The following is a 27,486-nucleotide window of genomic DNA, read 5'->3' as shown; positions in this document are numbered from 1 at the left end:
CTTCTTATCAAATATGTGAACAATAAACTCTGACTGTGCTTGAGAGATTCACATGCTCAGAGACCTGTAAGATGTCTGCAGGACCCCTCGGAGCACAAGTACCATCTAAGAGCTTCCAAAATATATACAAAACACTTCAACCTACTGTTAAGGACTCCAAATAAACAATTTAAATGTAGTACTCAAAGTAAAAAAAAAAACCTTGGAATGAGGGTTCATGCCTGTGGCCCATTGGAAACAGATGTCCAGAGTTGCATCAAAGCCAAAATCACAGTCCCTGTCTCAGCTGTCTCAAACACTATGGTTTTTGACTTTATTTACAGCCCATTGGGCATAATCGTAAATGAGACACAGCAGTTCTTCATAGACAGTTGCATTTGCTGCACTCTGCAAAAAGTGTACTGCATGCTCCCACAGATGGTTGACAATATGGCTCAAAATCATTTGGTTCATGTATTAGATACCGACTGATAGTATTTATTTCAAGAATATACTAAAATGGGACACACTGTTAACAGCATGAATTTGCTTAATTTTACTGAAAAATTGCTGTCATATATGATTCCCTCTTCAAAAAACAGACAGCATTTATATAAAATAATATAATGTAAACCTTATTTTAATGATTACTTTATATTTTTTTGTATTTGTTTATTTCATTTCCATTTTCATTTTTTTTTTTTCCTTTTCTGAACATTCATTGTTTTCAAAGTGATGCCTCAAAGCACTCTTTAACTTTTCTTACTTTACTTTTTATTATTTTGTATTTATTTGTTCGAAGATCATCGGTTATTTTGCTTATTTTGAAGCTAATAATCTTAATCATTCCAAGATTCATGGTTTCAGTTATTTATTTATTTACATACTGAAGTAACAAGAGCTACACACAGAATCTGCACGTCTTTAAAATAAAAACTGTAAAATAAATATACAATAAAATAGATTAAACAAACAATCTTTCCAGGGGCCAAAAAACCTTTTAATCATTTAAAAATGTGTATGAGACCTGTGTATTGACTATGCAGTCACAAATGGAATTCCTGGACCGTCTGTGTTTAGTTTTCACATATGTTCCTCCAGTTATCGGTCATACAATCACTGAAAATAGTGAAACGACAAATGACGTTTAATATAACATTAAATATATATCTGTCTGTACTGTCTGTGTCTCTGAAAACTGCACTTAAGAATAAATGAATCGAGGCAAAATAACCACAGAAGATGATCACGTCAAGTTACATAAACTGGAAATGACAAACTGTAACATACAAAAATCTTTTCAGCACATGAGAGAACGTACCGTGATAACAAAACAAGAAGCAACATTATGATTCACACACACACACATATATATATATAATTCACATATAAGAAAAGAACAAACAGTGATGGTAAGTAATTTGCGGCTGAACATCATTTGCTTCAGCACTATAATTCAAACAACTGAAGTTCATTAACTAAAGTCATTCTACTAGAGGAACCCATCAGTGCTCTGGTATTTTAACAGCAAATGACCTGCATTTACACATTCATACACGCTCTCGCAGACACGCAAAACACATTAGCGCAAATGGAAGCGAAAGCCAGTGCCATCAGGAACAATGTTCCAGTGTGGCGAGAAGGATGGGGTGAGCAGTAGAGATGGGAGACGGGCTGAGTTAGATCTCCCCGACTGAGACTTTGTGGAAGTGAGACATCCGCTGGAGGAAGCAGCTGGACACAAAGAACAGAGGGAGACCTGCGGAATGAGCTACTGACTGAGTGCCCGCCCCGGACTACTGATGTTTGGACGGCTCTGACTTCTGCTGTTGGTGTCGACTGAATCATTCAGTTTGTAGCTCATATTCAGACCAAATACTCTGCCCGTTTCCCTTTGGCAGTGGAATGAGAATCCTATTGGCTCATCTAAGTAACAGAAAGCCGCTCTTTTTGTCCTCCATCTGAAAGCCACCCTTCTACTGGCAGATCCTTAATTGGCTACTCCCACAGAGAACAAGAAGCCATTGGCACCCATTTCTACACAGCAGCGGCAGCTTTCAATTGGCTCAACCTTCAATAGCACGATTCTCATTGGCTAGAGAGCAGGGAGAACATTTCAGGCACAACAGTTGAAGTGGTAAGTAGAAATCAGACAAAACTGAGTCAAGTCTGCAGGAAACGAAAACCCGCAATTTCCACAAACATGAGAAAGCAGAGCGACGACATAATCTCAGAGCAGTCTCTACTTGAAACTACCAAACCCCACCTTAATTTTTATGCACAAAATATATATGGACATAACGGAAGCAGAACATTTACAAATGTACAAAAAGAACACTACTCGATATATCTTCCAGTTTCATGGAGCAAAAACTAAGTGGAATCACTCTGGAATAAAGAACAGAACCAATGCTACAGAAGCTACTGATCTTGTACAGTTCATCATCACGGAACCACATCATGAGTTAAACTGCTCAAAGGAGCATTTCAAATATGACAAAGAAAGCTATGCCTGTGCCATACAAATAAATATTCTTTCCCAAATATTTTCCTTAAAGCACATGGGAGAAGTGGAAGAAACGGTCTACTGTGGTCCCTAAAAGAAACACTGTCTAAAAGTTTGATGCCTCAAGCTTGAATTACTGCTTGCCTGGATCATTTTGCGCTCCTAAATTACACTTCCTGGATGAAAGGAAAAACACAACGAAAGCCAATAATATAATACTGCTATGTAACCAATATTTCACTGAGTGTTTAAAGTAAACCAAGAATTGTGATTGATGAATTGCCTCTACGTGTCTCAACACCTTTCCTGACAGTGAACTGAAATGCACCTTAATTTGGTCTATTTAAACAGAAACAGTTTCAGCTGCCAACTGACAAAATACTATCCTGAACACAACATGCAATAAGTAGCTTGTTTTTGGCTTGCGCCGCAACATGATCATGCAGTCAATGTTACAATGCTAAGTTATTGCTGCTTATACATAGAGTTTCCAAATAGTGTGGCCTTTTATGTGGTTGATATTTGAATTTATGAGTGGAATGACCTGCCAAATAGTTGATAAGAAAATAAAATAACTAGTTAATGCTCACGACAGACACTTTTGCTACTGACAGTCATGACAATCATGTCAAACAGAGATGTTTTGGGAAAGTCTCATTTCCATTGTTTATCACTGTGATGATGTCATCGAGTCCCGGACTTGAATCAGCCTGATTGACTTCTGTCACTTGTAAAGACTTGACAGTTAGCAAAAGAAGCACTACTGTGTTTATATATATCCCATATAATAAAGCAAAAATAATTTTATAGAAAATAAGTTCAGTCCTCCTGCAGACATATGTTGGAGATATAGTACCATGGAATGATACCAGCATTGATAATTAGCTCTCTCAAAAATTCTAAATATCCCACAATTCCAAGGAATACATGAAATGTTCATAGGAATGCACTCCATCACTGTCCTTTCTGCCAGCGGGGCTTATATACACAATCTGTGAGAAAGGTGAATGGAAAGAATATGACTGCTCTTGGATCCAAAAAGAGATTTATGATCAGTGTTTCCCACCAAAGTCCTCATTTATGTAAGACAGCTACAATGATGCTTAGCCAGGGCAAAGAGAAGTGAAAGGCATCTGCTAGAATGCCTGTTTTTTGCTGAAAATTGGATCTTCAGACCAGAGGGTGACGTGGACTCGTCCCTTCCAAATAGACATCGTTGCTGGAGAGCAGGGGTTGAGTGGTGGTGCTGTGACTGCCGACTGAGTTTAGCCGCTGGACATGAGAACTTGACTCCTCACGGGACCCTGGTGCCACAGGCAACCTGGAGCTGAAGTTTAAGTAAATCTGAAGAGGAGAAAGGTAAAAATTATGTTTAAAACATGCATTCTTAGAAAAATACTTTGTATTCAAGTTGGTAATATTGTTTTGAAAATATACATATTATACCAAATTATACCTTCTTGTTTTGAAATTCAAATTCTTTTTAGAACAATAAAAAAGTTACTAAATAAATTATAAAAAGAATGAATTAAAGAATAAAAGAAAAATAAATTACTAAAGAATGGCAGTGACCCTTCCATGTTTACATTGATCTGAGAGCTAAAGAACATAAAGGAAGACATACATGTTTGGTGCTGTCTGAGATTTGCTGTTCAATCTTCTCCACTATCTTGCTAAATGAAGGTCTTTTAAAGGGGTCAGCATCCCAGCATGACTGCATGATCTCGTACCTGAAACACAAAAACACAGCAGCGCTGATATTATAAGGAACAGTGTTGTAGGGTGTGTACATGGTAAATTATGCCATTATCTTGACATGTTTTTTTTTTTTTCCCGCAGGAAGAAATTTTTACTAATTACATCTCAGACTTACATTTCACTCGGGGCAAACTCTGGTGACTCCATTCGATATCCTTCCTTGATCATCTTATAGAATTTACAGTCCACAGGCATACCCGGGTAAGGACTACTCCCTACAGAAGCAGAGTGTCAGTATTTAGATTAAAACAGTATATCATACCAAGTCAATATAATAGGTAAGATAGGTTTAACTCACCGAGAGAGAAGATCTCCCATAGAAGGATACCATATGACCAGACATCACTCTCAAAGGTGTACACACACTCAAAGATGCTCTCGAGGGACATCCACTTTACTGGGAGACGAGCCTGCACAGAGAAGATGAAAGCACATAGTACAAACAGCACATTTCTTGAACATTCAGTCTTTGGCTAGCATAAAAATTATTTTCAATATATTTTATATTGTTTTATTTATTGGTTTATTATTTTGAGTCGTATGGGACACGGTAACACACGTTCCTCTCACAATATATTGCTTTACAGCTCTTTCATTTTTGCCGCTCAGAAATATTCACGCAATAATGCATCATGTATCAGAAGATCTGCACTCTGGTGTGCTCAGCGCTCACACTCATTGATCTATACATAACTGTATACATAACTAATCAAGTGTTGTCCTGTGCCACACTCTTCTGCAATGGGTCCCACGAGGCTACAGTAAATATTTGAACTGCTACTATATGTAAAGGGAAAACTGCTGTAAAAAGCACCTTATTTGTTTAAAGTGTTTACAAACCAAATGTTATTATACTTTTGTTCATATAGCAGTAGGTCTAGTTTAAAAAAAAAAAAAGCACAATACACTACTTTAGAATGCATTATTAGGTTTGTGCATAACAATTAGAATAATTGTGATTAATCACAGACAGTAATGTGATTAATCGCGGTAAAAAATGTTATCATTATAAAATCTTTGCCCAGCACTAATAAATATACAAAAAGAATGCTGGCTCAAATAATATCAACACTATAGACCAAGTTTTTCATGACTGTTTGTTGCTTTGGGCTTCTTTTAGATAATTTAGATGCAAATGAAGTATCTGTAGTAGAAGCCAGAAACAGCATTCTTTTCATGCAAATTACATTATTTTATTTTTTTTTGCCATTTTGACCTTTATTGAGATAGGATAGTATAAAACTGATACGAAGTGAAGTGGGAGAAAGAAAGGGAGGCAGGATCAGGAACTCAGGGTACAACCACAGTGTCAGAGTGCTGCCCACTCAGCTCTGACTGCTTTATGCAAATTCTTGAAAATAACCTCTTGCCAATGTGTGACATTTGGGTAGTTAATATCTGGTACATGTCTCAACATGGATAAAAGCTCTTGTTTTATAAAGTGATGATTTTCATTTTGTTTTGAATAAACCACATCCAACACACATAGTATGCATTAAAGAAGCATGTCCGCTTGTCTATTTACTTGTAAAACCAAGCGGAGAAAATCTACAAATAAAATAATTATTGAAGTTGTTTATGTCACATTTAATGACAGTTAATACTTACATTGCCCTTAACAACATAGTTTGAGTCAGTAGTGATGTCCCGGGCTAGTCCAAAATCACAGATCTTGGCCACTCGGCCTTGGGTAAGGAGAATGTTTCTGGCTGCCAGGTCTCTGTGAATACACTGCATAAACACACATGCAGAACTATAGGTCAGCATACATAATACGTAATATGTAATGTATTAAAGCAAACTGGCTATAGGAATGGACTACTTGTTTTAAGCATGGTGTGAGCTAAAGAAGCTCAGACTGTCCTGCTGATTTTTTTTTTAAATGTACAGGTGCAACAAATTAGAATATCATGGAAAGGTTCATTTATTTTAGTAATTCAACTCAAATTGTGAAACTCATGTAAATAAATTTAATGCACACAGACTGAAGTAGTTTAAGTCTTTGGTTCTTTTAATTGTGATGATTTTAGCTCACATTTAACAAAAACCCACCAATTCACTATCTCAACAAATTATAATATGGTAACATGCCAAATAGCCAATCAAGTCAAAACACCTGCAAAGGTTTCCTGAGCCTTGAAAATGGTCTCTCAGATTGATTCACTAGGCTATACAGTCATGGGGAAGACTGCTGATCTGACAGTTGTCCAGAAGATCAGTGACACCCTTCACAAGGAGGGTAAGCCACAAACATTAACTGCCAAAGAGTTTGGCTGTTCACAGAGTGCTGTATCTAAGCATGTAAAAAGAAAGTTGAGTGGAAGGAAAAAGTGTGGAATAAAAAGATGCACAACCAAACGAGAGAACTGCAGCCTTATGAGGATTGTCAAGCAACACCCAATCAAGAATTTGAGTGAACTTCACAAGGAATGGACTGAGGCTGGGATCATGGCATACAGAAGTGTCTAGGAATTTGGCTACAGTTGTCATTTTCCTCTTGTAAAGCCACTCCTGAACCACAGACAACGTTAGAGGCATCTTACCTGGGCTAAGGAAAAGAAGAACTGGACTGTTGGCCAGTGGTCCAAAGTCATTTTTTCAAATGAGAGCAAGTATTGTATTACATTTGGAAACCAAGGTCCTAGCGTCTGGAAGAAGGGTGGAGAAGCTGATAGCCCATGATACTTGAAGTCCAGTGTTAAGTTTCCACAGTCTGTGATGATTTAGGGTGCAATGTCATCTACTGGTGTTGGTCCATTGTGTTTTTAGAAAACCAAAGTCACTGCACCCATTTACCAAGAAATTTTGTAGCACTTTATGCTTCCTTCTGCTGACCAGCTTTTTTCATTTTCCAGGAGGATTTGGTACCTACCCACACTGCCAAAAACACCAAAAGTTGGTTAAATGACCATGGTGTTGGTGTGCTTGACTGGCCAGCAAAATCACCAGACCTGAACCCCAAAGAGAATCTTTGGGTATTGTCAAGAGGAAGATGAGACACAAGTGACCAAAGAAATGCAGATGAGCTGAAGGCCACTGTTAAAGTCACCTGGGTCTCCATAACACTTGGGCAGTGCCACAAACTGATCACTGAATTTCACAACTTAAGTTGAATTACTGAAATAAACTTTTCCATGACATTCAAATTTATTGAGATGCATCTGTAATTACATGTAATGACAGCTTTTGAGATTTTAGCCATTCGCAATTCAAGCAGATATAAACATGTACTTGTATGCATGTAACCTGCATAGGAATGAGTGGCCTAGAGGCATCACCACAATGACCACAGAGTGAACTGACTTGTCTTAAAAGTTTTGCTTAAAATTGCTCTTATGTGTCAGGGGTCAGGACCGTCAAAACTCTCAGATATTTACAATACCCGTGCCAATATTCAAAACCTCATTAGCAAAGAAGTGTCCTAAGTTAGCATAGAGGTGTTAAAATGAATTCACTGACAGAAAACTAATCTAGTGTTCTTTCCCTAAACTGAATACTGGACCTGCTGACCATGTGGGGAAATGTGATATTTCTCAGCATGATCCTCAATGAATGAGTGTACATGTGCTTGACAACATGTATGCGTTTGTGTGTGACCTTGTGTAACCCTATCTTTGACTAGACAGAGGTAATGAAATGTGAGCCTGTGGCATTGTAGAGGAAGAGTGGGTAGATCTGCAGTATGGGATTACTGCAAACACTCGGAATATAAACCTCAGTATCCGTCAGAGAGACAGAACGCAAACACTTACGTTCTTGGAGGCCAAGAAATCCATCCCTTTGGCTACTTGGTAGGAGAAGCTAAGAAGATCCTCAGTGTCCAGAGTCATGCCATCTTCATGCAGAATCTCACTAACGGCATCCGAATCACTGTATGAATCACCTAAAGGGTTGACAAATTCATTTAGGAAGATGATAAAGACAAAATGAGACAAAAAAGCCAGCAGACAAGGAGAGACAACAAAAGAAAAGGGAAGGAGAATAGATGAGACAACAGACAAGAAGGGACAAGACAAGATGAGACAGAAGAGACAAGATGAGAAAGGAGAAGGCATGAACAGAGATGGGATGTAGAAAGGAAAGGCATAATGAGACAAAAAGAGATGAGTTGAGACGGAAGAGACAAGATAGATGAGAAGATAAGATAAGAAAGAGAAGGCATGACGAGATGAGACAAGGTGAGAAGAGATGAGAACAATGGCAGAGACAATGGCAGACAAGACCAGAAGAGAAGACAAAACCAGTAGAGATGAGATGAAATGAGAAGAGATGAGCCGAGACGAGTTGATATGAGAAGACAACAGACAAGAAAAGAGAAGACAATATGAGACAAAAAGAGGTGTACAACGATGAAATAAAACAGATGAGAAGATTAAGAGAAGACAAGAAGAAATAAAAAAGAAAGACAAAATGAGACAAAAAAGAACAAGATGAGACAGAAGAAGCCAGTTGAGAAGATAAAAGATAAAGCATGAGAAGAAATGAGACATGGTGAAATAAGAAGAGAAGACAAGAACAGGAAGAAATAAGGGCAGCCAAGACTAGAAGAGAAGACACAAGACAAAACAAAACAAAAAGACTTTGGGTAACACAAGATGACATGATAATTAGTGACAAGAGAACAGACAAAAAAAGAGACACTGATCCAACCTTTATTAATTGATCTTCGGTTTTCTGAGGACAGAATTCCCGTTACAGAGGGCTTCATGGTCATGTATCCATTCCTGGTCTCACTGTAAGCAAATACAAACTTGTTTTAGTGAACCGACAAGTACTTCAAACGATCAAACTTCACAAACTACACTGATTATACTTACTTTGGTTCTTGCTGCAGCATGACGTTTCTATAGTAAGAGTCTTCTCCCAGTGTAGTGTAGTAGAAGGATTCTCTCCTTCTGCGCAGGAAGTTCAACAGGTCACCAAAACAGCAGTACTCCGTTATAACTAGAGTTGGACCTGTGCAGCAGACCAGTCCAGCAGTGAAGAAAACACAATACACACAGAAAAACCTAGAAAAACTATATTTAGCTTTAGCCTCTTACCTCCAATAGTGCAGGCCCCTAGCAGGTTGACAATGTTAATATGGTTGCCAAGATAACTAAGCACCTTCAGCTCTGACATCAGAGCCTCTTTCTCAGTGGCATGGGCACTTGCTGCGGGACAAAACACCAAAAAAAATAAAAGCATAAATAAAAGTGGAAAAAACTGAATGTTCTCCTAATGTTTAGTGTAGGTTCCCCTTTGGTTATTGCTTTGGAATTTTTTTTTTAAACATTATACAGATGTTTTGGTTTGATTCTCATTATGTTTTGGGAACCAAAAATCGTGGGTTACTGGAAATGTTTAACCTCCTTTCTTCTCATCACACAGGTTTGTGTATGCGCACCGCCTTATTTGCTTAAATAAACATGCCAGTTAAACATGCCGTGGTGTTACTATGATACTCATATTTCACAAGATTATGAACATGTTTTCTGTTGCTTTTCACTCACGTTTGAGCATCTTCACAGCTACGGTCATCACAGTGTCTGCTTTGGACATCCCATATGCAGTGGCCTCCACCACCTTCCCAAACGCTCCAGATCCAAGAGTTTTTCCTTGGAATGCGGGGAAGCAAAAGGGATTCAGAAAATTGACACAGCATCGATTTCACTTTTCCCTCATACAGTTGCTAACAGTCAAAGCGTCTGGAAACTATTCCAAAACCAGCTTTTAGCTTGAACATTGACTTGTTTTTGAATCAAGGAGGTGTGGCTTGTGGGGAAGCGGGATATGCAAGATCCTGTTAGATCCTGTTTGTTGACGGATATGGCTGCTCCTTTATGGGGAAGATATGATTTTATGTCACAAGGCACCAGCTATCATGTGTCACAAAATGTGTAACTACCAATGAAAAGAAGCAAGCGTTATAATTCAAAAGGCATTTCTGGCACATTAAACCTTGTAAACCTTTCCAAACCTAATGCTCAAACATAAGAAATGTGGAAAAAAATGGAATATGATTTATGAAGTTTGACAAGTCAAAGCAGACAGATTCAGGAACTTAACTCACCAAAACGCAGCTTATCTCTGGGAAACTCCCACTGGTGGTCGTATGGAAGTTGGGTGGGATCAATATACACATAACTATTTCCATGGATACCTTCTATGACTTTCCACTGTATTTGGTATTTAGGTTTCTGTAGGAGACAGAAATAAGCAATGAGCGAAGTTTCCAGACAAACAAAACAACCTTTTACATTAGATCCAGTTACTGCAAGTGTAGGTGCTCTCATAGACAAAAGTAATAAGAGTCCACTAATAGCAATGACATGTAAACATTGTTGTTATTCAAACAACAATGTGAACAGTAATTTTATGTGTGTGCGTGTATATATCACTGATTGCTCCTGTGTCCAACAGTGCAAAATTGCATGGTGAAACATCAAGTCTTATGGCATGTTAAGTAAATAATTTCCTTGAGTGTGTTTTGTTCCAAAGTTCCCCTGAAGTGTGGGAGGGATTCCAGGTGTGACAGGTAAATTGCGTTGAGTATCACGTTTAATATCAAATAACCAAAAACAGGATGTACAAGAATAACAATACATGTTACAATATTTTATTGCTTTAATAGGGTGAGGAGTTAAACAGTTAAATTTTGTATATTTACTGAATTCGCTCAATAAGTCAGCATGCACTTTCTGTGCAGGAACACAAGTTATAAAATGAATGACACTTTACCTGCATGTACTTGTAGGACAGCACAATCAGGATGAGAACAAGGATAACAGCCGCAGCAACAAAACCGATGAGCAACGGAGTGAAAAGTTCATGAGCAACAGTGTTCTCTGTAAAGATTAAATTAACATACAGCTGTCATCAGAAACATGCAGAACATGACATATGTACTCTATCAACAGCAAACAAGATATGTGTTCCTTCTGATCTAGGCATACTTCCATATTAAAGGGGTCATAAGATGCGATTTACATTTTTACTTTCTCTTTGGAGTTTTACAAGCTCTTGGTTCATAAAGAAGATCTGTAATAAAGATAAAAGTTAAGACTTGTCCACGCCCCCTAAAACGGCTCATGTTAACATGCCCCCACGTCTACGTCATTGTGTGGGAAGGTTTGCATAACACCACCCAAATATTCCTGCAAAGAAAGAAGGCGTATCTTTTAAATCTTGCTGTTGCCGCGGTGTCATAAGCTGGTGATGCACAAGCACTGCACGTTTGACTCACATGGACTGTAGTGTAGAGAACAAAACACATTCAATGAAAACCGTAGCATTTTAAATCACGAGTAATCTCCTAAAACCCCATGCCACCCCTTTGCCACCCCAGGATAAATCTCTAGATCCACCACTGTTGCCGCCGCCGCCATGTAGTTGCGATGCTGTGTGTTTCGTTGTCAAAGCGAAACAACTTCATTTGGCCTCCCAGTAGAGGACAATATCCACTTCGTCATGCCTAGAGCTGATCTGTGCTAGTCGCTGAGGAAAACCCTCAACTTTGCACTGTGGCTTTCACCGTGGATGAAGCAGAGTCCAGACGTCAGATATGTTTGCTGCAATTTTACGCAATTGCATTTTATGGAGGACTGTTTCCTGGACCTGCAGACTAGCCTACAAGTAGCATGTAAGTACATTTTATTTTATTTTTTGCCACTGATCATTCAAACACACGTTTTGAGCAGTGTTGAGTAGGGCTTGTTGTTTGTCGTTTCTCCGATCACAAATGCAGACATGGTTTACGCAGCACGATACACAACACAATGTGTAAGTCATTATAATCAGGAATTATGTCCCCACTGGATGCAACAAATGGCTCGTTTGTAATGGGTTTTATTGGTTTTTTTTTTTTTCTGTTTGTGCCGGGAGAAGTCATGACAGTATGGTGAGAAGCGTAGCATTTCCGTCACATGCTTGAGGTATTCAGCCAATCATAATGCAGTGGATAGCTAGCCAATCAGAGCACACCTTGCTTTTTAGACTGATGAGCTTTATAAAAATAATCACGTTTCAGAGAAGCAATAATGTACAATATATAGAAGTTTTTTTTTTTTTTACCTTAAACCACATAAACACATTGCATTACACCAAATACACAAAATAATGTTATTTTTAGCAACATCATATGACCCCTTTCAAATTCTGTCCGATATGATTATTTTTCATGTCATGACCATTAAATAATAAATTCCATACAATATAAATCAATAATGTTTTACTAAAAGCAAAGCAAACAAAACAAAACAAAAAACAAAATTATATCCACAAAAAATAATGAAATAAAAAACTGCTGAAAACTACAAAATGTGTCAATATATTGTGCATCTCTGTTTTTAAATACTAATGGATATAATTTAGCATTATCATTAATTGTATTATTATAATAAATAGTAGAACAATTATATTAATATTATTAATGGTATGGCTAAACGATATCCATTATGAGTTAAAAAAGGGAATGCACAATATATTAATTACTGATATTATGACATTTATAATTTACTTTTATTACTTTACCAATATGTTCCCTATATATTGTGCATTCTTTTAACTCACAGTATATATCATTTCATGTTACCATTAATACTTATATTACAATTAACACAACTACATTAATAAATATTACATTTCATTATATATATATATATATAAAAAAATTCATTATTAATGTTTATTTTATTATTATAAATGATCATTTATTTTGATTACAGCAAAACCCTGAGATTAATTAAATTTAAACATTTATTGATTCTGGTTGAAAATCACTGCTATTTACAGTGTGCTTGTGTGAACAAGGTAATCTGCGACAGGCATCGATGGATAATCGATACCCATGGTTCATCCCTCAGGATCAATTCTGTTAACATAGAAAACCACAGCAGCTCTGATGATAGTCTTGGGACTTAAGCCAGAGTGCCAACTGAAATAAAAATGATTACTGCACTCCATATGGACATCGAAGTGAAACCCGTGTTTACACTGGTAGAATGTAATAATAAATAAGTGCCTCACAGTGGGTTTATGTCATAATTGCTTGTATTTCATGAGGTGTGAATAATCCTCACTGATGCATTGAGCTCAAACTCTGTAATTAAGATATTTGTAACTCGCTCTATTCACATTTTCAAAGTCTAGTTGTGTTGTTTTAGTAAGGTGTGTGTATGTGTTCATGCGTGGTGTGTTATTGTTTTTCTGCGTTGTTCTAAACGGTGTAGTAAGCTCTTAAGCTATAAGAAGCTTTCTCTCCATTTCAAATCAAAGAATGCAGACTCTGCAGGAAGTAATCCCTTATAAACCTGCCACTGGCTTTCACAGTCCTCTTCTGTTCCCCCCTCTGTCTCCCTCTCTCTCTCGCCCTCCATCCTTCCTCGTCCATCCATCTATCATCGCACTGCATCCAAGCATACCATCAAGTCCCTCACAAATCAACATCAACATCTTAACAACTGACATTTTTTTGCATCTCGCTCAGTTGAGGAAGAACAGCTTTAACAGTCTAGCCTAAGGCTCATCGTCCCACTGGTTTTCCTGGACCTACTGGAGTCAACCTTGAGACTCTAAACAAATTCCCAGCTAACATGCTTTCCTGAGGCAGCAGATTCAGTCCATACTCTCAAAACCTCCAGTCTAACTCCTGATGGACTCTACAAAAAGGTCAACGTGCAGCTAGGGTTTCTTTTACTTAAGGCTAATTTAGTTGAGAAAATGCAGGGAAACAGACAATGTAGCCAACAACTTGCACCAAAACCCAATGAAGATAAAAATGAATGTACCAGAAACAAACCAAACTGGATGTGGGTGACCTTTTGTTAACCATTCTGTGCTTAAAAATAATACCAGTACTAACTGGGATATGTTTGCAGCACACCAAATGGTACCCCCCTAAACCGAGGAGATAATCCTCAACAGTTGGTAATGTTAGATTTACAAAAGAAACAAGATTAGGGCTAAAACTCAGCACCTCTGTTTATATAATAGTCTGCTGTTATCTCGTCTTATCCAAAAAGTCTGAGCTGAAGCAGGACTGACGACCTGCGAGTTGGCAGCTGGTTTAGATTTCCTCATGCAGCCAGTAGAAAAAACACAGTTGGATTGAATGTGAGGAGATGTGATTCCTCTTGTTTGGTTGTTTAACTATTCCTGGGAAACTAGAAGCACCTGGGTCGAGGTCTCTTCTGGGTTTTCTAGGATGTGCATAAGATGAACTGACAGATTTTGACTCAAGGTCAAAATTCTTCATCTTCGTTGTAGCTGTACAGTGCCAAGTATCTTTTTTTATTTTTTTGTCTAACCAAGGCAGCACTAATCGTTCAAAATATAGTAAAAAAAATAAAAAACTGTACAATTTCATTACAATTTGAAAAATAACAGTTTGTTTTAATATATTTTATATGCAGTTTATTCCTGTGATGCAAAGCTAAATCATTACTCCAGTCTTCAGTGTCACATGATCCTTCAGAAATCCTACTGACCCTACACTTTTAAATGGTATTCTACATATATAATGGAAGATATTATTGCATTTGTTCTAATAAATTAAATTAAATGCCTAATGTAAATATTAGCATGTCAATGCAAAACTCAGTGCTAAACTGTTGCTCCGCTTTGATTAGAAATAAAAAAATAAATCTTAGAAAACAGGACTGTGAAGCAGTTTGTAGTTGGAAGAAGGAGGAAGGAGGTGGCAATCGGCGAACATTCGTACATAAAACTTTACTTATAAAATAAATGAACAAAACGGAAAGTAAAGGTGGCAGCCCCTCATGGACGACTGCCACACAAACATAAACAAAGTCCAGGCCCTGTCCTCTCTCTTCCTTCACTGTCGTCACTCCTCCTATTATCCTTCCCGAGCTCCTCCGTGGGACTCGAGTCCAGTGTGGTGCACAGGTGATGCTCATTATTACTCACATCACCGGCCTCACTCCATTCCCATGGCTCTCGGCCCCGCCTCACTCGTCACAAGAACTTTTTATTTATTACTTTGAGCATTGAAAGAACATTTCCAGTAAGTGCATATATTAAGCAGCTGAAGTTATTTGATTTTATAATGTTTTCTGTGAGTGTTTCAGTGCAAAGCTACGTCTGTTTGACGTCCCTAGAAATGGCTGATTCTCTGGCCAATGCACTGACTACTTGAACTAGGGAGCGGATTGAGACACACCTTCAAGAGTCAACAATGGAAGAAAAAAACAAAGACATACAGGCCAACAAAACTGACATAATATTTTACTATTAGCCAGGACAAATGAACTAAGATACACAACCAGACCTGTGGCAAATGAGCACAGCCTGGACACTGGGTCAGTATTGATTTGATGGCCATGTGTATGCAAATGGACAACAAAGAAATAGTGTCCGAATTCATAAACCTGTCAACTAAACCAAATCTCAGACATATTCAAGCAAAAAACAACCTGCTTGCCCTTACTTTCAGAAGTTGCATAAAGTCAGCCAATCAAACACTTTAAAAAACTCTAAACCTCTCCAACTCAAATGTTTCTGTTGACTGATCACTTCTAAATTTTTCTATTGGCCTAACTGAATTTGTGTGAACAAGTGATCAAATCTAAATGTTTCAATTGGCCAAATTAAATTAGTGTGAATTTAATTTCATAAATTCAATCAGACCAATTAAAAAAATGTTGATGTAGCCAGTCACTAGGTTTTTAGGTTTTACCCAGTGTATTATAGCCTCCAGAGTGCCTTCCAGTTGAGAAATATGGATCACAGGGTCAGCAAACAGACGGTTGGCAGTTTGTGGGCGGAGTTTTCTGAGGCTGAGACTTAATAATTACTAACTTAAGTCTTCAGTCATTGTCTGAAGGGGTGTGTGTGTGCGTGTGTGATTTGGGAGGTTATTTGCTCACCGCTGATAGAGAAGAGAGTGTAAACAATTTCTCCATTGGCAGATGCCACGCATTCAAGGGTGGAGTAACTGTTCTTGGTGATGTTTATACGACTTTCTACTGTGCCTTTCCCAAAGGGAGGATTTGTCATGGTTACAGTGACAACATCCTCCTCCTCCTGAGTAGCATTCAGCAAATTGGAGCACCTGAGGAGGCATGCAACAAACTCATCATTTCTGAGTCTCGCACTTCTCATGAACATATACGTTGAACCATTCTAGAAATACTGCATAAAAGGATTTATGTAAAAAATGTATATATAAATAATAAGAAAAATACAACAATGTACAGGACAAAGGCAAAGTGTACATATATATATATATATATATATATATATATATATATATATATATATATATATATATATATATATATATATATATATATATATATATATATATATATATATAATTAATAGCCATAAAACCAGTGTTATTTTCATATTATTTATATAGTATTAACATTTTTATTATATTATACATTACCTTTTATCTCCTATAATCCATTTTACATTACAGGAACAGCCGGTTACTACATTTTGATTAAAGATTATGAAGCCTAACATTTTTTCTTTGGAATAAAATGCACCAATTAGCTGATAAGGCTGGAATGTGTGAAGATATTTTTGGATTTCATTTAGATCAAATGTGAAGGGACAGTGCAAATCAAGACATATAATACGATAAGGATGTGATAAGCATCTCTCACTGCATTGAGTGGCTATGGCAGGTTTTTACTGTGTGAAAATAGCTTATTGCTTAAGAAAGCAAAATAACAGGCAGCAAAGTGACAGACCTCAAGGGCTCTTTTATTTAAAACATCAGAGTGGAACGTACTGCCATCGAGTGCTTTGATTTATTTGTTTCTCCGATATTTTTTTCCCTCTCTCTTTTCGCTTTAAATTAAGTATGAGTGCAACTGAGTTAAAAGTTAGCTTGGGATATAAAGCCAGAACAAATAATCTCAACTGGTTTACATTCTTGTTCCGTCACATTGTTACTGAGCTTTATCGTTAATGACATTATTTAGCATGGTTAAAACTTCTCAACAGTTTCTCAACAAAGGAATGTCTGTTCGGTGAGAAAACCATCAAGCTGATGACAGACACCAAGGCACAAACAAGATCAAAAAAACACATTGCACTACATGTTTATGCGCACTAATTGAAGCAGGGCATGCTATCCTGATCGGATTTGATCATCATGAAGAATTGATTGGAAAGCTTGTGACTAAGACCATGCTAAGGTGTCCTGTCAACACTTTTATTCAAGAATAAACAGCCCCTTGGAAGCCACTTATTCCCTTTTGTTGGGTGCTGTCACATTACTGATGGCAGCCAATCGCTTATGTGATGTCACAGTCATGACAGAGTCAAATTGCTTATCCCTATCAATAATAGGCTAAAGCCTTGTTGTCCAGTCATCAAACATCAAGTTAGCGGTTAGTAGCTAATCCATGCTATGTCACAACTTATCCTCAGAGAGGCTAATTCATTAACGCTGCTGAAGAGAGGTGCCGCTCATTTTTGAAAGCAACTTTTAGAGCCCATTGTATGTACCCGTGGGTGTATTTAAAAATTACAAAACTGCAGAAAGACAGTACACGTACCTTGAATGGGGTTGGTCACAGTAATACCACTTGATCTGAGGAGTGGGGTAACCTTCAGCCACACAGCGCACCTGTCCATCAATCGGCCCTTCATGGTACACAATCTGTGGTTTACCTAACAGGCAAAGATCGGTTCAGGGTCAGTTTTACCATCTTGGTTAGTGGGATGGAGGCTTGTACAGCTGTCTTATTTGGGATTACTTTGCATACTTATTATGCAAATTGATGTTACTTATTCAATAAGAGTATACTTATTATGTAATTATTTTAAAATATGGCTTAAGTGGCATTGATTAGCCATAAAGCAATACAATTTTGGCCGTTTATCAGTAAATCTCACAGACAAGAAAATGGCTTGACAAATGTCTTATTTTCAGTCTTAAAAAAGCCAGGCTTTTCTTATCTGTTTTAACACAGCCTCTACTATTGTTAGTGGACTTTAAGCCAGGGTCTTACTTAGTTCTTTCATCCAGCACAATGCTCAAGAAATATGACTGATCACTTCTGAACCAGAATACACACAAAACTCATAGATCACATAGATTATATTCTGGAAAATCCAAATATTTGCCATTTGCATTAAAAGTTTCACTCACTTATGACATGGACTTTGAATGTTTGATGAACTGTTGCATCTCGGTTTGAGCATGAAAAGGTGTAAACGCCGCTTTCTAACACCTTGAGACGCACTAGCCTCAGCTCGCTGGTGTACCTGTTGAAAGAAGAGAAAGAAACATTTCAGCTCAGTAAATAAATGGAGATGGCACTGATATAAAATTTCTGAAAACTGAAAATTCTATAGTAGTTTCTCTAAAAAAAATGGGGAAAAAATTCCACAGTTTAAATGCCACAAATTAAATTTAGACTTCAAAACATTATTTTTTTAATAATGTATAGTATAAAAAAACATATTGAGAGATTTGCTGAAGATTCCATTTAACAATGCTTTTAAATTATTAGTGTTTTTAAATATTAACTTTAAGTGAGCATTACATTACAGTAAAGGTAGTCTTAAATGGTAAAGGTAGATATAAGCAATAACCAATATGATACCAAAATATTGTGCATTCCTAATAATTAATATGCAGAAAAAAACAAAAAATGTTTGTAATCAGAATGTCACAAAATAATACCTATTCCCATGTGAGTGCCTGGTAATGACATGATCAGTAGTGTTGGTAAGTTTTACACCACTGTAGCTCCAGGAAAATGCATGAGGTTTCGGGTAAGCATCCATTGCCACATGCAGGGACAGACTTTCTCCAGCACGCACTCTCTTAGTGCTGTTATTCACACTTGTAAGGTTAATGAAGCCTTTCTCTACACACACAAACACATAAAAAAATGTTTTTATTTTTTCTAAACGGCATAGCCATTGAGACGTATTAATAAACAGTCATATAATTATTTTTTCAATTGAAAATGTTTTTTGAAACAATAGAGACCTACCATAGATTTCAACCCAGACGGTCTTTGCACTGGTCCCTTTTTCGTTCCTGGCCTCGCAGTTGTAACTCCCTGCATCCTGCATGGTCACAGACCCCAGGTTCAGGGTGGTGTTCCTCAGGTAAGAACTGGGCTTGGTCAGGATGCTTGAGAACTGCTGCATTGACGGTTGCTTGGCACATGCAAAAGGAAAACAGACACCAAGCTGATTGTTCAACTATGAAGAGATGAAGCATAGACACTGTCTTGGGTAAGGTGCTTGTGGTTGTGTGTATGTGTAAGTGAGTTATTCTTTATATGAAACGAAGTGAGTCGATCATCTCTCAAATAACAGTCTTTGATGCCAGTGGAGTCTTGATACAATACTGAAGATATGTTTATGTATGTTGTGTTCTCACAGCACACGTTTGACATTAATACAGTTGTGAGTGCTGAAAATTTAAGGGAGTAAGTTTAGTTATAAAATTCGGTTCGCGTTAAAATGAACCGTGTTTGAACACAACATATATAGCGCTCTAAAACAGAGATGACAATCAATATTGATATAAATACAGGATTGCGAGTAAAAAAAAAAAAAAAAAAAGTTCAAAAAATATAACAAATGTAATGCATTTACGGGAATTTATTATCTACCTACAGTAGTTATCTAGTGTAGCTAGCTGTCTAGCCATCTATCTAGCAATCCATCTGTCTATATGACTCTCTATCTGTTTGTCTTTCTATATATCTGTCTATTTCCATCTCTTTCCATCTGTCTGTCTGTATCTATCCATCCATCCATATCCCTTTCAATCTGTATGTCTATCTGATTCTCTAGCTCTATCTGTTTCTTTCTTTCCTTCTTAAATTACTGTTGAATTTTAATTTATTTTTATTATATTTTAAATGAAATATACTACTTACTTTGCATTTCTGCATCGTATTTGCTTCCAAAACGTTAAGCTTAATTTAAAATTCAAAACTTGAACTGGAATTTAAAAGGCTTTCTCAATTCAAATCCGAATGACACACAACCCTGCTGACAACCGTATTCTTCTGCTGTGTAAATATATGATCATATAGAATTTGAGGAGCACCTTAAACCACACAAGATCCAATTTGCCTCTGGGCCTAATATCAAGTTCAAACAACATTTAAATTCTCAGTCTCAGTCTACAAACACTAAATTGATCATGGGTACACATTATCACATAAAGTAGGATAACTGAGATGTGCACTAACTCTGTAGTCTGCTTTTGTAAACATTGGATTTACTCGACTGAAACTGTTGTAGTGTTTAATAAAGTCTGTAGTTTGAACATTATATATGTGTGTGTTGTGGTCAGGAAGAATGTCATGCAGTACCACAGATGTGCTCAGGTAAACAGGTGAGATCTGGTTAGGCTGTGAGAGTGTTCTTACCACTCCTTGTGGAGCCTTCCACCTGATTGTGATATCACTGTTGACATTTGAGGTGTTGCAGGATAGAGAGAGTTTTTCCCCCACGATGAGCAGCACTTTCAGAGGCTGACCCAGTGTGATCACAGGAGGCACGTCTGGAACTAAAAGCAAAGAAGCATGATGCATTATATCAACACAGCTGGAAGGTTTAGGGAAAGAAAGAGCAAGCTACATTGGAGTAACATGCACATGCCTGTGCCTAGAGTCTGTATGTGTCCTTTAGCTATATTTAGGGGAGGCAACTGATGACATTTTTTAATAAAAATAAATGACATGATATGGTGATTATTTAATCGGTTTTATCTCAATGAATTGCAAACTTCAATGTTTGAAATACCTATTTGATCAAAAATACAGTAAAAATAATAATATTATAAAATATTATTGCAATTTAAAATAACCGTTTTCTATTTATCCTCAAGCCATCCTAAGTGTACATGACTTTCCTCTTTCAGACGAATCCAATCGGAGTTTTATTAAAAAAATGTCCTGGCTCTTCCAAGCTTTAAAATGGCAGTGAATAGATGTTATTTTTCAATAGTCCAAAAGACGTCAAATAAAATGCATCCATCCACCATAAAAAGTAATCTCTAGCTTCCTCTAACTGTTGTACATGCCTACAATGCTGTTCCTGAGGATGACATAGGATGCAGTGTAAGGTCCGGTGAGAAGTGATGAATGTGGAAGCGCAGCAGAGAGAGCAAAACAAAACACTGTTTATGAATTAGAAGTACAAAACGAAGATTTGTAAATAAAATCTGTTTGATATAAGCCAAGAGGAGACTGGTTTTCCTTTGCTAAAGTAAGGAAACTTTGCTTCCTTTGCACCTGTAAACAAACGCTGATTCCCACGAGACTAGCATATTCTCACCTGACCTTACATTACGCCTACATCATCCACCAGAACAGTAATCTATTGTGAATGCACGTTCAACAGTTAGAAGCTATATATAACTGTTTATAAAGTTTAAAATATGGATATTTTATGTAACAAAAATGCATTGATTTGCTTCAGGAGGCATTTATTCAGCCCGTGTGGGACACGTTTTTTTTATAATGGATGGGTGCGCTTTACTGGACTTCTTTTGGACTATTGAAAAATAACACCCACTCACTGCCATTACAAAGCTTTGAAGAGTCAGGTCATTTTTTAAATATAACTTTGATCGGATTTGTCTGAAAGAAGAAAGTCACATACACCTAGGAGGGCTTGAGGGTAAGTAATTCATGGGGTAATTTTCATTTTTAGAGAACTTTCTCTTTAATATATTTAAAAATGTAATTCAATTATTTGATGGCAAAGCTGAATTTTTTAGCAATCATTACTCCAGTCTTCAGTGTCACATGATCCTTCAGAAATCATTCTTATATGCAGATTTGCTGCTCAAGAAACACTTCGTATTATTATCAATATTGAAAACAGTTGTATTGATTTTTTTTTAAAGTTTGACAGCCCTAATATTCATGTCTCTGCTTTTCTTTCTCACCGAGGCGAACATTGAGTTGATATTGTCCAGATTTAACTGTGTTTCCTTCCAGAGTCCCGACGCAGACGTAACATCCCTCAAAGTCCTTCCTGACATCTTCCAGTGTAATGCCTGTCTCAATACTGGATGAATATCGTAGGCTGTTGGGCAGGGACTGTCCGTCACATTTCTGCAGGTGCAAGTCTGTCATATGTGGGTCTGTGGCCAAGCATGGGATCGTGGTTGTTTCTCCTTCTCCCGCAACAAAGTCAAACATGATGTTCCTCCTGAAGGGATTTTCAGGATCTGCTGAGAGGAATGCTAAATCAAAAACCAATGAAACACAACCAAGGGAGCTTAGATCATGACATTAAAGCTCAGAGAAAGAGAGTGAGTGTCATAAAAAGGTTGAAAGTGAAAAACTACCCTCCATCATACCTAATAAACAAATACAAATAACCCACACTTGCAGTGTTCAAATTAGTAAAATTAGTGTCAACTGCCAAAATTGCCAAGGATCAATTTAATTAGTTTATTATTTGGGATTACAATCATGTATAAATAAAGGTCATGCAGGTGACTAGTGAATATAGAGAGCTGTTTGTAGGTATTTTGGGCATCTGTTGGCACCCAAAGTATCTTTTTGGCAAAAAAAAGGAAACCACACAGGAAGATGAGAGATGCTGGAGATTGTGTTCAAAGAGAGAGGGAGAGCGTGAGAGAAAGACATAAACAAAGCATGAAAAGTGTTAGAAAGTGCACATGTAATGGTGCAGACATACTTTCTATCTAGTTCTACTATTATACTGTTGGTTGATACCGAGCTTGTACAAAACTAGCACATATATAATATACTAAAGCTGCACTCACATGCATAATAGATAGACACTAAGACACAAAGAAGGGTTAACGATTTTTTAAATACTGCCCTACAGACATATAATTCAACCCAGACAATTTATTACATGCTTTTAAAATCCCGACTCACGAATGCAAAAGGCTCACTTACCTTTTACATACACATAGATGGAGCTCTTTTCACCAGATGCCTCTTCACGGCATGAATATTTGCCCATGTGTTGTGGGCCTGCTTTGTTCACTTTAAGAACTGTCACTTGACCCTGTCTTTGTTCCTTAAGGATCCGTGTGGGACGGTCTTCTCGCAACCAGCGCACTGAACCGTCACTCTGGCAGTGCAAGCTGAAGTCGCTGTTCAGTGGTACTGTGAGCTGGGGTCCTTCTGGGGTGATAGTGGGCCTGGACCTGGCTGAGAGGAAACAAGTAAGTGAACATGGTGCACAAGTGGAAGATAACAATTTTTAACATTGAGAGCAGATTATTAAGGGTAAATGGGACCTGTTTTATATAAAATGTAAATGTGAGCGTTGCAGCAAAGAGTCAATGTAAAGATGGTACTGTACATCTGCAGTCTGCACTGCATTATGTCAAATGTATTTGACTTGATATACAGAATATATCAAGCATATTTTTAAACACACAAACAAATCAAAGCCCTCTCAGGTTGCATAAATGACAGTTAAGACTGTGAAATAGTTTCACAACTCAACAAATCCAAAGAAATAAGTCTTCCAAGTTCCTCTAATAGCAGTTTTTCTAGAAATGGCAAAAGCTCAGACAAAGCTCTTAAGATTTATTGACCCTCCTCGGTTGTGTTAGATTCTAGATTTAATTATATCGTCATTCTCCATGCAAAGTTCTGCATTGCCTTATACAGCTACAACCCTTAAAGGCAACGGATGGGAGTTTTAATCTAACAAAAGAGCATTCATTGTCCCCCTCCCCACATGACTGGAAGAATGGTGAAAATAAGGAATAAAAAGTGAAAAAGTATCCAACTGACAAAATGTATGTAGCATGATGGTAAAACTTCAGCTGATTATATAAATTATTTTATCTACAATTTATAGGCAATTTATTCAATTTATTTATGTGTGTGTTAAGTCTGGGTATTAAATATTATTTTAAATATTAAAAATAAAAGGAGGGAGAGCAAACAGTGAGCAAAGGGCAAAAGGACAAGTAAACACCTGTTTGGCAGGTAAAGAATTGCATGGATATTTAAAGATTATGTAGTGGCAATCATGTCCACTCCTGGTTTCTAGTGACTGGTAAATACAGTTTTTAGATGTCATTGCTTTCTGCAGCTGGTTTTGATGGATTGAGGCAATCATGGCCCTTAAAGTGCCCCTATTATGGGTTATGAAAGGTTCATATTTTGGCTTTGGGAATCCCCAACAACAGGCTAACATGCATGCAAGTTTAAAAAACACTTTCATCGTCTTATAGTATGCATTTATTTTTTTACCTTTCACCTTTACCTTAACTCCCAAGCGATTTGTTTAACGATTCATTTTTCCAAACCCCTCTTTTGCATTACGCTAATCTGCGGTAATTGGTCCGATTAGTATCATTTTCATTTCAACATGCTTGTAATGCCTGATAAAAAGCAGTGTTAGTGAGTGCAGTGCTGATTTGTGTTCAGCGGTTACCTGGGGAAACAGCTGTTTTTACCCCTTCAAAAGCGCCACCTAGTGGCAAAGAATGAATTTGCATTTTCATTCAGACCATCGCGAAAAAAATAAACGTAAAAATTACTCTTTCAATGATTCAGGACTCTTTTTTTTGAGAGACAATAACTTTATAGACACAGCGCACTCTCAAATGTAAAACTTTTCAATATGTTTTCATTCACTTAGAGCTGTGTTACACACTGCATGAAAGCTAATTTTCAAAAATCCATGATAGGGGCATTTTAAGTTAAAACAGAGTTGGGAACAACAAAAATGTAAAGGAAAATATTTTAAAAAGGGATAATTTGTGAATGGTAATGTCTTGAAAATGTGTTCAATAAAACAAATATGACATTTTCATCTATTACTACTGAGATTAGAAGATTAGAAGTGTTTTTTTATTTTTTTTATTAGGTTCTGAAAATGTGATAGAAAGCGGTTGGGGGCACTGGCTTCCATTCCACCTCATGGTTTCTTTTTGTAAATATTTAAACCACATAGAGGGAGCTTTTATCTAAATTGCACCATTACCACAACATTATGAGTTGTTGAACAGAGGTGATGTAAGTGCTCACTATAAGCAAATGATAAGATGATAGGACGCAACCTGTTTTCCCAAAATTACTTTTTCTCCAGTTTAGATAGATAGATAGATAGATAGATAGATAGATAGATAGATAGATAGATAGATAGATAGATAGATAGATAGATAGATAGATAGATACTCTCATACACCAACAGAAAATTGACTTCTGGGCATAATTACGATAATTCTGACTGTGCATATCAAAGCTATTGACTATTAACTATGTAAACGAATTTCTCACGGCTGTTATTTGAAAGCCCGAAGCATTATGTGTTAAAAGGAACCCGATGCAAAATAGTCACTCGAGCACTGAAGCCCTCTGGCGTTGCAAAGTCAGATTCACGCCGAAAACACCAAAGCTGCATGTGTTCAGGATTGCCCTCGCTAAGCCTTAACCTGATCTTTGAAAAGTTTCTTCAAAAGTCCTGGATTATCAAGTTTCTTCAGGCTAACCCCATATTCCCCAAACACAATGACATGCGTGGAATTTAAATGATGGAAGACAACTGATTTTTTTTTTTTTGCCCCCCAAAAAAGGGAAAGCTATGATCCTTTTGGGAAATTTAAATTTACCATATAATAAACATCTTTATTTTGGCAAATGAAAGACAAGTGATATGTTTGTTTCCAAGGACGAGTTACAAAAGGATAAATATCTGAGCACATGGTAATGGTTAGTTAACAGATGCAGTCCAGCTAATGACTAGCCCCGCATCTTTCAGAACATCCATAATCTGAGCACTACAAAAGACCATCTAAAAGGGTACGTCCATGAGGTGCCAACAAGTGCAAACAAAAAAAAAAAAAAAAAAAAAATAGGTTGCAGCATGCAAACCAACTTCCCTGGCTTTTAGGAAATTACATGGAATTGCCGATCGTTTACATAAACCCTAACTGTCCATGCTGATAGGATAATTATAATAATAAAAAAACTGCCTGTTCCAACAAAGTTTAACCTTACAGATAATCTCAATACACTTATATCTCTGAGAAATTTTATATGATGTTCCATGGAGCTCAATTTGTTTATCGCGCAAAACCCACAGACTTCTAAAACATTTTCGTAGCTAATATATATATGCGTGACGTGCTTAATCAAGCGTAGACAATACATAGCCTAGCACTTGTTTCACTTATGTTCACTTATGTTACTGGTCCTAAACAAAAATGCCCATGTTTATATGGCTTATATCTTCTCAATGAACGCGCTGCGGCTGAAAATGTGATACTTTTCTGGATACTTAAACAAGTTGCTTTAGCAGTAATATATGTTTCGAAACATTTTGGGGGGAGGTTCAACCGGAGGGGTCGAACCCCGACTCCCCCTTTTATCCGAACAGTAGCCTAGCCTATAAATTAAATCAGCGTGATTATTAACCACCCACCTTCACGTCTCTTAATAAAAATAGCTGAAACAATAAAAATAAATAAATAATAATAAAAAACAGACTTTCTCCTATTCCTACACTTGTTGCCGAGACAGTCACGCGCGTTCCCGAGTGATAAATAATTGAGTGCAGCGCGCGAGGATCGGCTTTACTTCACATTCTCACCTGCACCTCTCCGGATCGATATCTTGTTTCAATGATCGGTTCCTGTAACCCCTTAAATTGCCGGTGTGAGTCTCCACATGGTAAGGGAAGAGGATATGATTCACTGGGACTATCAGTGGAAATGTTGGTGTATTAGGATGCTTAATTTTCAAAAACTTGTGGAGTTCTGAACTGACAGAACGCGCCCCGAGGTGCTAAAGCTCCTTATGGAGAGCTTCATTATGTGGAAAAATAAGAGAACACGCATGGAGCAGTCCAGTGTTACCAGGCAAAATCGTGCTTCTATAAAGAGCCTACATTTATCTAAATTCGTTCAAAGTAAGAAGCAACAGGTAGCCTACATTATTCTCTGAAGGCAATCCGTCTCGTTTTGAGTAGCCTAATATTCTAATAGCCTAATAATCATTAAACAGCCCCAGTACTTGTCATCTATAGAGCAAGTGCAGTACATCCCTACTCCTTAATGAACAACTTTCTTTCTTCTAAGCAAAGTGAGACCAGAAAATGACCGATGATAATAGTCGCCCTACCTGGTTGAACGATTAACTGCAACAGAACAGTAAACAGAACGCAATGATATTCCATTGTTATAATTCCATCTAGCTCATGTGTGTTGGTAGTCTTGGAGGTCTAATACCGCGGAACGTTCGCCAGCGGAGCGAGCACTCCTATCTTAAAGGGCCAGTGTTGTTTTCTACCTTGTACTCTGC

The 27,486-nt window shown here is 37.3% G+C and overlaps 1 protein-coding gene across 3 annotated transcripts; it reads right to left on the bottom strand.

Annotated features, from left to right (window-relative positions):
- Positions 1-837: 837 nt before the first annotated feature.
- On the bottom strand, positions 838-27,486 carry LOC113063320 (mast/stem cell growth factor receptor kita). 3 transcript variants are annotated; one of them, XM_026233628.1, is made up of 21 exons: positions 27,307-27,486; positions 23,116-23,373; positions 22,128-22,427; positions 20,602-20,741; positions 19,204-19,372; positions 18,888-19,074; positions 18,351-18,466; positions 17,755-17,869; positions 16,108-16,292; positions 10,964-11,070; positions 10,296-10,422; positions 9,736-9,840; positions 9,286-9,396; positions 9,061-9,199; positions 8,894-8,976; positions 7,996-8,126; positions 5,852-5,974; positions 4,542-4,653; positions 4,359-4,458; positions 4,110-4,215; positions 838-3,829 (listed from the first exon to the last, which is right to left on the bottom strand). In XM_026233628.1, exons 1-21 carry the CDS (start codon positions 27,359-27,361, stop codon positions 3,656-3,658), a joined length of 2,943 nt encoding a protein of 980 aa, XP_026089413.1. In that variant the 5' UTR covers positions 27,362-27,486; the 3' UTR covers positions 838-3,655. The 3 variants fall into 3 exon arrangements, with proteins under 3 accessions (XP_026089413.1, XP_026089414.1, XP_026089415.1); XM_026233629.1 differs by having other exon boundaries at positions 22,128-22,415; XM_026233630.1 differs by having other exon boundaries at positions 22,128-22,412.

The sequence above is a fragment of the Carassius auratus genome, chromosome 45, assembly GCF_003368295.1.
Source record: "Carassius auratus strain Wakin chromosome 45, ASM336829v1, whole genome shotgun sequence".
NCBI lineage: Eukaryota > Metazoa > Chordata > Actinopteri > Cypriniformes > Cyprinidae > Carassius > Carassius auratus.
This window is presented reverse-complemented; position numbering and strand designations above follow the sequence as displayed.